Source organism: Branchiostoma floridae, chromosome 1, assembly GCF_000003815.2.
Source record: "Branchiostoma floridae strain S238N-H82 chromosome 1, Bfl_VNyyK, whole genome shotgun sequence".
NCBI classification, from domain to species: Eukaryota; Metazoa; Chordata; class Leptocardii; order Amphioxiformes; family Branchiostomatidae; genus Branchiostoma; species Branchiostoma floridae.
The window spans coordinates 1650898-1663259 of NC_049979.1; the positions used below are offsets into that span (position 1 = coordinate 1650898).

Sequence of the window (12362 nt, forward strand, 5' to 3'; positions counted from 1 at the left end):
GAGGATAGTCTCCAAGCAGACTCTACGGTGCCTTAGAGATAGTATCAAAGCTGGCCAAGGAGTATAGCCGGCACCAGGTGCCCGTTTGACTCCCTTTGGTCGGCTATACTCCTTGGCCAGCTTTGATACAATCTCTAAGGCACCGTAGGGTTTGCTTGGAGACTAAGGTGAGGGGACGGTAATAGGACCTTTGTGAGACACTTTTTATACTTGGTATCTTTTGTGGATACCAGAAAAAGAAGCAGACCTACTGGGTTGGCGTCCCAAAGAAATAATAACATACAAGCTATCAGAAAGCAACTTGCTATTAAATCTTCAAAAGAAAGAAGAAAATTGCCAGTCACCCAGAGGGCCAGAGCAGGTGGCTAACATGTTTACCAGAGTGCTAAGCAGACCTTTCAGTTGAATTTTACATTCAGTTCTTCTCATGTTATACTTATGTTGACTTATGTTATTTGATTGTTTTGTAATTTTAAATGGACTACAGGAAGAAAAGATTTTCATTTGTAAAGTCAAATTAGAGATCGCAATAAACAAACAAACAAACCTACTCTGTGTGATTGGCAGATTCCTATAGCTTTTTGGGTTGGCTTGCGCTGTTTTTTTTTTTTACCACTCTTTTGTTTTATGTGGCCAAACTTAATCCATAAAGCACCAGACAACTTGAATGCCCGGTTTGCCTTGTTGTACTTTATTTTCCCCTCAACAGGTATCTTTCTGTTCAAACAAACTAATGACAACTTGCAAAGTACACTGACTGTGACAAGGAAAGATGTCAATGAGTTTGTATAATTAGCCCATTCTCAATATATGACAATTAACGTACAGTTTGAGGACCGCCAGGTTGGTATATAAGGTAACGTAGTACAGTTTGTTTGTTTGTTTGTTTGTTTGTTTAAGGTAACCTACTGTTTGAGGACTGCCAGGTTGGTATATAAGGTAACGTACTACAGTTTGTTTGTTTGTTTAAGGTAACGTACAGTTTGAGGACAGCCAGGTTGGTATATAAGGTAACGTACTACAGTTCGTTTGTTTGTTTGTTTGTTTGTTTTAGGTAACGTACAGTTTGAGGACAGCCAGGTTGGTATATAAGGTAACGTACTACAGTTCGTTTGTTTGTTTGTTTGTTTGTTTTAGGTAACGTACAGTTTGAGGACAGCCAGGTTGGTATATAAGGTAACGTACTACAGTTTGTTTGTTTGTTTGTTTGTTTGTTTAAGGTAACGTACAGTTTCAGCACAGCCAGGTTGGTATATAAGGTAACGTACTACAGTTCGTTTGTTTGTTTGTTTGTTTGTTTTAGGTAACGTACAGTTTGAGGACAGCCAGGTTGGTATATAAGGTAACGTACTACAGTTCGTTTGTTTGTTTGTTTGTTTGTTTTAGGTAACGTACAGTTTGAGGACAGCCAGGTTGGTATATAAGGTAACGTACTACAGTTTGTTTGTTTGTTTGTTTGTTTGTTTAAGGTAACGTACAGTTTCAGCACAGCCAGGTTGGCCTCCAGGTCGTAGGTGTTCTCCTTGCACTGCAGGTCCACATACCGCTCCAGGGTGGCCAGGTTCTCTGGGTTGTATCTGGGAGGGAAACAAGATGGTCAGGCAAGGATGCATACTAACATTATATCACAGCTAACATCTCTATACCTGTGTTATAACCATGTGGTACTGTAAATGCCAAAAGTTCACGGGGATTTAATTTGGCGGGAGCGGGGAAAGGACTTTTTGCGGTGGTTTTAAGTTCGCGCTAGCACCATGCACTGTAGTCTCTTAATGCTATGGAAAAATGTTTGCGGTGGTTTTAAGTTTGCGGTAAATTTACAACGCAAAAACCACAAACATAAAACCACCGCGAACATTTCTGCATTTACAGTAGTTATAAGCCCTTTCACAGAGATCAGAACACATGTGAGGCGACAGGAATTCTAGGTAATATGTCAAAGGCAACGGACCCGAAAAAGAAAACAAAAACCGTCTTGACATCGTTATGCAAATTGAAACAATAGTCAAGACAATAAGTCAATGACTGTTTTCATTTCACTGCCTTTTAATGCCTTTGACATACTAGTATTACCTAGAATTATTGTCACGGCCAGCTGGTCACCGCACATGCGTTCTGATCTCTGTGAAAGGGCTTTTACCAGCTGTACAGATACTGATAGTGATACTAGGGATATGAGAAACAAACAGCATATTTTTTAGATATTTCATAATAATTTCACATCTTGATGGGTGGTGGTAACAGTGGTGTTCAAGTACGGCCTACCGTCCTTGCCCAACAGCTCTGAGCTTTTGTGGCGACAGTGATAGCGGTCATGATTTGTAATCCGCCGCCCCGGGTCCGATCCCGGGTGTCGGCATGTTTGTTTCTTTCTGTTCTTACTCGCCCCTCTCAATTTCTACAGGTGGTATCATAAGTGTGCATCCCTTTCCAGAAAATCTGCCCCCCTCCCCCATACACACACACACATAATTTAACACTTCCGAACGACATGAAACGTTCAACGCCGTCTTTCCACACTTATGATCCTTGATGTTACGAGTGGCCCTCACAACGAAATAAATCTCCACTGAATTACTTCCTACAACCAAAAATTATCAACAGATTATGGCAAGCATGAAGCAGTACCACAGTACAGCATGAAAACCCACTTGACATATGGGCGAGAACCCTTCTTCTTCTACCCTCCCTTTTTAGGCAGCCCAACAGACACCTTGAAACCTCAATACGTTCCTCAGTACATCTAGTCATCACCAAACTATGTTTTGCGTTACTGAGGGTGAAAATATAGCAGCATTTACCTGTCAATTCCGTGCAGTAGCTCTGCGACTGATGCTCTCATAGCCTCCGCCATTTTGACCACATGTATGTCTCTGTGGTGCAGCAGCGCCCCCTACGCCATGAAATCACACTGCAACGCTACACTCACAGTGCAGTGGGGACGACTAGCGACATTATTGTAAATTGCAGCGTTGCCCCTGGCAACAACATGGCGTGCGGGTGGAATCCATAACAAACCCGCCGTCCCTTTGTACCGGTGCATGTTCCTGGATGATTTGCGGTTGCTGCTCTCTTCTGCGTTTGCCGAGTTGTCGGATTCACCATGCCAGTGAACATTCAGCAGAAGAAGAGGGTTGAAGACCGATACAAGTGAGTTGTTTATGTGAAAGGGACTGAAACTGTTGCACCAACTTAAAAAACTCCACTTGTGAAATTTCATCTGCCACTTGACTAACCCTTCCAGCATACGTGTTTGTTGCAAAACCCTTACTACCTGCTCGAACTATGAAGTTTAGAAATTCCATACATCTGTTACCACTCGTGGGTTTAACGCCTAAATTTGTCCAATTTTCATTTAAGTACGAAGAAAAAATTGGTGAAAAGTTGAACCTGTTACTCAAAACATTGACAGGTGGTTTTTTGGTGACGTTTGGTGAATAAGAACGGTCGCGGTTTGTCACCTAAAATTACTCGATCAGAAAACTGCAACATGCCAGAGAAAACGCTTCATCTCCAATCTACGATCTTCGGTGCAATGAATATTTCATCGGCGTTGTCGGAGTCACGTTATATTCTTTACAAACTTGTCAAGATTGTTTTGGCAGTGGGAATAAAATGGCGGCTTTATCGAGTTTGGGTTCGGATTAGACAAACAAAAGTCGCTCAAAGGGAGGCTAATTCTGGCCAGACGACGTGTATTATTTGCTGGTTCTGCTAGGTTAACCTCGTTTGTTGTACCCTCCTTGAAGAAAAATCACACCCTTCTTAAGATCTCTCCGCGCCCTCCGGGGTTTTCATTGTCACGTCAAGTGGAACGATCCACCTGTTGCACGAACTTGTGTGACAGGTAAAGGTAAAAACGTTTGAGTATGTTTCCTTTCGCTTCATCATGATTCGCAGTATGCAGCGCCAATGTTTACCTAGCAAACCTTAACAAATCACCATCCCGTGTATTCTGCCAGGCCTGGCCTCAATCCGTCCATTCCCTGCCACCCACCATAGCGGCATTGAAAGCAGATCTGATAGCTACAGAAAGGAGAAGACCGATCAGCGGGCTTAGGAACATCCGTGTTTTCTATGCGCGAGGATCATACTTGGGGGTTTAGAAAAGCCAATGGTCCGTGAAAGATGCAACATGACTTATACCAAGGAGCTTTAAAAGCCATTTTAAAGCTCCTTAACTTGTTTATACATGTTAAGGCTGGACAAATGAAGTCATTTGTTTAACAGACAGCTGGGGTAAAATCTACAAGTAGGTCTTGCTTTTACCAGTAGAGAAATTTTCAATCTTTTTGTTTCATGTAACGTTATATTTGACAAGTCATGCAGTGTCATTCACAGTTAAAGATATTGGACCTGAAAACAGGAACTTGAGCAATTAAATAATTAATCAACTTGCACCATCTAAGTTTTTTTAAATTGACAACAAGAAGGAAATGCAGTCTAGAGCATAACCTTGTTTGCAGAAATTAGACAAAGGTATTTAAGTTTTTTGATGATGTTCTATTTAATATTTATCACCTCTTTTTATTCACCTGTCACGGGCTCTATTGAAAGCAGCCCAATTCAGCTCAATGGACTATCCATATATATGCAATATTGGTATTAAAATATGCAATATTGGTATTAAGATATTCAATATTGGTATTAAAATATGCAATATTGGTATTGAAATATGCAATATTGGCATTAAAATATGCAATATTGGTATTAAAATAAATGAAAATAAGTAATTAAGTACAACATGCAATGCGCTTCTTGCGGCCCACCTAATAGTAAATTAATGAATCAGTCAATTAATCCGAGATTCAATCAAATCGATTAATCTTGGTTAGTGAGAGATTATGTAAACATAGGCAACAGGTAACAACACAATTCTCGGCACCTTGGTAAATGATAATCATCTTCGGGAGGGACGTAAAACGGGGGTCCCGTGCTCGAGGAGGTGCCTCGACCACGTAAATCAGCCTCATTACCCAACACATTGGGTACCTACTGGCTTGCAAAATACACCAGATGTAATGATAAATAATAATAATACACGTAATTCTGTTGTCTGTTTTTGCCAGTCCCAACACATACAGGATCTTCAATGACACCATCCCAGATGCCAGCCTACCCCCCCTGGCCAAGCCACCCCCTCCGGCCAAGCCGACAGGCAGGGAGACGCCCCCCCTGCCCATCAAGAAAGACGGGGAGACCCGGGGGAACATGCCCCACCCCCTGGACGTGGGATTCCTTAGGAAGGACCCTCGACTCATCAACGAACCGATCTGCCACGTCAGCACGTGGGACACGGCACACATACAGCACCAGTGGTGGCCGGATAAGGTAGGCTAATTTTTTTGTTTGTTTTTTTGTTATTAGGTTTGCTGACTACTCTCTCTTGGCAGCCAGGGGCTGAATTGTGAGGAGCTTACAATAGGCGGAGCTAAATCGCAAGTGTCTGGAGCGAGCTGCCATTTGGTGCAACTCAGGTGACCTCAATACGACAGTTATTGCCCCAGATGCGGCCAGGGACTGTAGGTTTTTGAACCACTCACACCGCACCATCACACGTGTGGCGGGTTCTTTATCGTGCTCGAGGTGTGGCTCTCCCCAAACACGGGACCTCCATTTAACGTCCTATCCGAGAGACGGCCCTAGCCGAACCTAGTCCTAACTAGTACTCATTAACAAAGTCATTAGAAACAATTTGTCATGTTGAGCATATAGATTTGTCAGTCTGTCAATCAAGGACATCATATTGAAATCATTGAATCATTGACAAACCCATCAACTAGCATTTACCCATTTGTATCATCACTTATTGGGACATAACACATATCCAACAAATGACAAGACATCACTCAAATAGGTAAGAAGAACAAATCATCACTGACAGTGACATCAATGTCTCAATTTGCCTGACAGGTACCAGATGACACCAGGAAACAGCCGAACTTCGACCCCTCCACGACCCAGAGGGCGGACTACCTGCTGAAGGACGGGACCCCGCCTGGACAGACCAGACACGCCAGCAACCCTAACATTTCCCCAGCACATGGCATAGGTAAGAACCAGCAACCCCAACACTGTACCTGCACATGGCATAGGTAAGCATCACACACCAGCAACCCTAACACTGTACCTGCACATGGGATAGGTAAGGGTGGCACCATATATTCCTATTGTGTTCTGACAACGTTATGTTCAGTGGCACCCCAACGTTTAACGACACCCTAACATAAGGGTGACAAACACGGGTATTATGTTATAGGTAAGAGCCAGCCTAGCCTGGTATCCAGCCATAATATAGTTCCTGAGTCTCTTCTCTCCTCTCCACAATTACGTAATTGTGGAGAGGAGAGAAGAGACTCGGGAACTATAGTATGGCTGGATACCAGGCTAGAGCCATCCAACATGGGTTAACACTATAGTATCTGCCACCTGTTTTTTGTGGCAATATTTTGTATATCGACTGCTTGACAATTTAAAGTTTATATTCAACAGTTATGACAATCATTAACAATAACATTGAAAAAAAATATATGTGCTGAGCTGTTCCTTTTGCTTCCAGCTCCCGTGACGTTTCTGCGCCCGCGGAGCGCGGAGGGGCCGCGGGTCCTGCTGGAACAGATCTCGTACCAACACCAGTACAACAGCAGGCTGGACCCCAACCAACCAATCAGGGCCAAGGTGAATACACTCTGTCAGACAGTCATGACTTCAAGTACCAGAGTTACCAACCTAGGATTGATGTGTTCAAAAATTTGTATTTTTCCAGAACTATCGTAGAGTGGAATTTGTTATCACCAAGTAGAGTAGGGGCCTCTTCTCTGGGTAGTTTTAAAGAACACTAACGTCTTGCAGATAGATGAGCAAAAGGTAGCTGTGACGTTCAGTGTAATATAACCAGCTGCTGCTGTGTCATGTGCCCCAGTTAAGAATCTTCATTGTAGTCTTTTAATATCGTATCTAAGAGCAAAGTTTTTAGCCTGGAAAGAACTTCAAATTCATATGTTGTTCCTTCTCTGTCCCTACAGCGCCATGGCAGTTTTGTGTGGAGCAACTTGAAACCGTCCGTCCCGTCCGAGGTCACGTCAGAGGCCAGCTCGTCCCACGCCTCATCGCAGGAGGGTTCGCGCCGGTCGTCCGCCGCCCTGGAGGGGCCCAGAGAAGCCCTGGTGCCCGCGGAGGAGCCTGAGGGGAGACTAGAGGACACCTGGCACCCGCAGACGCCTGGTGACCAGACTACAGAATCTCCTGCACCACAGGAGCCTAACGCATCCGTCCTTCCTGCACCCAAACCGAAAGCTCTGACACCGAAAGCCTCCAAACCGACGTCCATCATCCACTCCCCAGAGGCGAAACCTCAGGCAGGGAACGGGCGCTCCCCGGCGGGATCCAAGCCAGGTTCCGCCGGCGGGTTCTCCACGGGCTCGAAGCCTCTGTCGGCAGGCTCGCAGCATCCGTCCAGAGCGCCGTCAGCAAAGTCGCTCCAGTCCGCCCTAGCGGCCGGGATGCCGCAGCTGACCAGGGCTCCATCGGGGTCACAGGTCGTGTCGGGGTCACAGGTCGTGTCCGCCCCTACATCCAGGCGGTCGAGCGCCGGGTCCCTGAGGCCGCCGTCCGACCAGCTGGGCACGCCGGTCAGACTTCCGCCGGGCAAATCCATCCAGGACCTGCAGGGGCCGCTCAAGCTGCAGGTGCCGTCGGGAACCACAGGTGAGCCGCAGGTGCCCGCACCTGTGACGTGTGCGTCACCTGGTGGAGCCACGTCGCACGGAGGCAGCCCCACTTCCAAGAGGAACATGACGCCCGTTGCCACGGAGGTGTTTGCGCCGGCGGATTTGTACCGTCCGATGAACTCCCGTCCCGAGAGCATGAAGTCGTCGCGGAGCAGTGGTCGGGGTTCGCGGAGAGCACGTGCTTCTCCTGGGTCCGTCCACGCGCAACCGATGTCCGACACACTGCCACCTGTCGGCTGAACGATGAACTGCAGAGGGTTTTGGAAAGTAATCTTTGAATGGGAGAATGGGACTGAAATATGTACATGTCATCTAACATGAGGCTGGTCACTTTTATTTGGAAAGGCACAAAAGTCTAAACTGCTCCATTTTGGGAGGCCTACATTTTTTACCTGTATCTGGATATAACAAAAAAGGGTTTCACTAATGGAAGTGTTTTCATTGGTATCATCAAGATGACATTAATTTTTGGCATAACATTTCTTTGATGAATGATTTTGACAGATATTTGGCTTGGAAAAGTGGTTCCAAATTTTTTGTGTCTTTCCAAGTCTCGTGTGAGCAGTTTTATGTTTTACATCCATTGAATTGCCAAATCATTTAAACGAGACACTTTTTTTTACTCTACACCTTAAAAATGCTGTTGTGTCTGTGTTCAATGTCCACAATGTTACAAAAGTGTTGTGTTCAGTCTGGTGTGATGTTTGTGCCTGTAAATGTGACGCAATTTTTAAAGACTGCATCTTGCTGCTATTTGATATGATATGATACGAGGGGCGTTCAATAAGTAATAACTCTGACCCACTTTCAGTTGTCTGATCTAGATGAAATTTTGCATGTGTAATGATACATATCCCCATAGTTTATGTTGCAAAAAAGAGCTCTGAACTAATTGTGGTTTCTGATTTACTGGTGTTTGAACTGAGTTAGGTGTGAAATGGACCAGGTGTGAAATGGAGCCAGTTGAGTGTCGCGCAGTGATCCGGTTTTTGTATTTGAAAGGACGCACACCAAAGGAGACTTTTGATGAAATGAAGGAAACTTATGGTGATGATGCCCCATCATATGACCTTGTAAAACGCTGGCATCCTGAATTCAAACATGGCCGGAAGTCTGTGGAAACAGCTCCCAGACCTGGTCGTTCCTCCTATGCCATTGGTGAGGCATCTGTTGGAGGACCAACCTGGGGTGTCCTACAAAAACGGTGTCCAGAGCTGCATCAAACGATGGGAGAAATGCATAACTCTGGGTGGTTCCTATGAAGAGAAAGACTAATAACTGCCAAGTTTCATTAATCTCCTGCTATGGGAAATGGGTCAGAGTTATTACTTATTGAACGCCCATCGTATAATGATGTACTGACTGCATGGGCCAAAGTTCAACAATGATAGTAAGAAGTCATTTAGCAACACAAGAGGATACATACAAGTGAAACAATAACGCTAAGAGGTACGTAGCAATACAGTTTTATGCTGCTAATATCATCCATGTATAATCAAATTAACCTGAACATTTTCTAGGGCTAACATCATATAATTCAATAAATTGAGATTATCATGTGATAAATTTGCAAGGAAAAGACCAGCTTTTTTTTAAAGAATAGCTCATATACTTTATTTCTTATGAACAATGCTAAATTGAATGCATCCATATGTACAGAACAACAATAAAATATATATTACCAGTGAATGCAATCTTTGTAGTTGACTTTTTTTCACAATGTACAAACTTATATACAAATGGTCTGTGACAACATCTCAAGTTGTCATATTAATATACAGGACCTGGGAAGCCCAGTAATCAAACTAGAGTGGCTCCCAATCTAATGAGTATAGACATACAGTAACAGAATACTATTCTACAGTTACATAGCCCAGCAGGGCTGTTGGGGCATACGAAAAACAGTGTATTCTAATTATATTTCAGCCATACATAGTATGGTGAAATATATTGTATTCGTAATGTTTCTTTCTTTCTTTCTTTCTTTCTCCTGTCAAATCTTCAAAGTGATTCATCTCCGCCGTTCCTGGACCGAAGGACCTGAAATTTGGCACAGGGATAGAATGGGCCAATACCTTGATGCTTTTTTCTCAGTTTTTTCATATCTGCCTCTAAAATGATTTTATTGAGATTTTTTGGTCAATTTTAGACCAAAACTGTATATTTTGGCCCCTGTACCCTGGTATTACAACCAAATGAGCTGAAATTTGACAGAGATGTGCCTTGATAATGCCCCCATATAAATTCGATAACACTTTTGGTGTACAGTACAACAAAATGCTTATTTTTGCGATTTTTTGACCAATTTTTGACCAAAAAAGGACACTTTTGGCCCCTGTACCCTGGTATTACAACCGAATGAGCTGAAATTTGACAGAGATGTGCCTTGATAATGCCCCCATATAAATTCGATAACACTTTTGGTGTACAGTACAACAAAATGCTTATTTTTGCGATTTTTTGACCAATTTTTGACCAAAAAAGGACACTTTTGGCTCCTGTACCTTGGTATTGCAACCGAATGAGCTGAAATTTGACAGAGATGTGCCTTGATAATCCCTTCATATAAATTCAATAACACTTTTGGTGTACAGTGCAACAAAATGCTTATTTTTGCGATTTTTGGCCAATTTTTGACCAAAAAAGGACACTTTTGGCTCCTGTACCCTGGTATTACAATTAAATGACCTGAAATTTGGTATAGATAGGCATTAGATACTTGGTAACAAGATTCAAGTAAAATTTTTGACATAAACAACTTTAAAATGATTAATTTTGGCACTTTTCTGAGGGGAAATTTGTTTTCTTTTGGCCTCCTGACGTGACCTTCCGTGACCCCGCACAGAGCCACACCTGTGCGCGTCAGCCGGAGAGTTAATTGAATCAAAGACCTAGCCAATCAGCGAAGAGGAGGCCAAAGGCTAATTAATATTCATAAGCGGGGCCTCATGATCCCGTATATAGCAGTGTTCCCGCCAGGGGGAGCGAAGCCCGCCTAAGGCTCTCGCATTTTAGACTATTCAGAAGGCTTTATATTGTATCACTTCTTAGGGGCATATCTATGATAATCGCAGCAGTCACTTAACTTCTCTTCAGGAGTTTAGCGTAACACTATTTCAGGTCAAACCGTCAAAGGCAACTAAAAACAAACTTTAACGTTACTGAGTTCAACAGTACTTATAACTTGTTATCCGAAGTTGAAACGCTAGCGATGGTATTTTCGCTGCGCTGTTAGCTCCCTGCGACTGTTGTTGACGGTCTTATAACGGTATATTTTGCACCCCTGTACCCTGGTATGAGTAACATTTGGTATAGATAGGCATAAGATAGTTGGTAAAATGATCCAAGTAAAATTTTTGGCATAAAGTACTGTAAAAGGCTTAATTACAGCACTTTTTTTAGGGGAAATTGGTTTTCTTTCGTTCTCCATGCCATGACCTTTCGGACGTTCACCCCACAGAGCCGACATCTGCACCTGCGTCTAGCCGGCAGGAAGAGTTAATTCAATTAATGGTTCAGCCAATCAGCGAAGAGGAAAGCGAAGGCTAATTAATATTCATAAGCGGGACCACACAATACGTTAACTTGAAGACTCAGGCCGTACAGACTTCTCGCCAGGATTTTTTCAAAGCGTCGGACAGGGGTCCGGGGGCCGCCGAATGTCCCAGGCGGGGTCCAGGGGCAGGGCCACTGTGGGGGGGACCCAGGTGGGCGAAGCCCCCCCCGGAAGCTCTTGCATTTTAGGCTATTGAGAAGGCTTCTTTTATCAGTTTTTTTAGGGCCATATCTACGATAATCGTAGCAGTCACTTACTTCTCTTCAGCAGTTTGACTTTAAAATATTTACCAAGCTCAACAGTATACAAAAATATTGTACGGGTTGCCATCATTATTATTATTATTATTATTAGTTGAAGCGCTTATTTATAGCGCTAGTATCTTCGCTGCGCCGTTAGCCGCCGTGCGACTTTTGTTGACGGTCTGATATCCCTACGTCGCTGCCTCGCTGATATTCCCACGGACATGTTTCAAGAAAAATACCCAGCAAAAAACGCTGTTCTGCGTCAAATTCTATTCTATAAAACATGTGGGACTCAGTGTTACAGTCTAAATATTTTGTAGAAGCACCGCTGTAGGAAAGAAGGTCCAAGCAATGTAAAACATCACGTAGCATGAAGTTCGCTGTCAACTGGCACACAGCACATGACTGTTTGAAACTCTAAGTCTAATCAACAGCCGTGTTTGATTGATAGCCGGCGGTCCTTTGATGATGTCGGCGAAAGGTGCGTTAGTTAGAAAATCTGCGTTTAGTTTTGATACGTAATTATAAGTTAGACAGTGGCGAGAATGATTATTTTCTCATCAATATTTCTCTTCAGAATTATATGAACTTAATTGTACATCTAAACAATTGGCTTACCTGTGCAATGTTTATATGATTAATGATCAGTGTACTGAAATCATGTGTAACGTATGGCTCCTAGTCAATAGATCAGCATTTTCTCTATAGTGACCACCTGTCTATAGTGGCCACATTTCCTAGTGCTGTTGTTGTTTGACATAAACTTTGAACATTTAAATTGTAAGTAACTTTAAACTGCCAGAGTTTCAGCCCAATAAAACACTCTCAGCG

The 12362-nt window shown here is 43.4% G+C and overlaps 2 protein-coding genes across 2 annotated transcripts in view; one reads left to right on the top strand and one right to left on the bottom strand.

Annotated features, from left to right (window-relative positions):
* Nucleotides 1–2958, bottom strand: part of LOC118422349 (eukaryotic translation initiation factor 3 subunit K-like) — a 7254-nt gene extending 4296 nt beyond the window's left edge. Inside the window, exons 1-3 of the mRNA XM_035829872.1 lie at nucleotides 2802–2958; nucleotides 1269–1577; nucleotides 910–919 (exon numbers count right to left, since the gene is read on the bottom strand). Coding sequence (XP_035685765.1) covers nucleotides 910–919; nucleotides 1269–1577; nucleotides 2802–2854 — 372 coding nt within the window. The 5' untranslated portion in view covers nucleotides 2855–2958. The remainder of the gene's footprint in view (nucleotides 1–909; nucleotides 920–1268; nucleotides 1578–2801) is intronic.
* LOC118430258 (proteoglycan 4-like) lies at nucleotides 2956–8140 on the top strand. Its single transcript, XM_035841014.1, has 5 exons — nucleotides 2956–3150; nucleotides 5070–5331; nucleotides 5914–6052; nucleotides 6560–6678; nucleotides 7026–8140. Exons 1-5 carry the CDS (start codon nucleotides 3104–3106, stop codon nucleotides 7968–7970), a joined length of 1512 nt encoding a protein of 503 aa, XP_035696907.1. The 5' UTR covers nucleotides 2956–3103; the 3' UTR covers nucleotides 7971–8140.
* Nucleotides 8141–12362: the final 4222 nt, after the last annotated feature.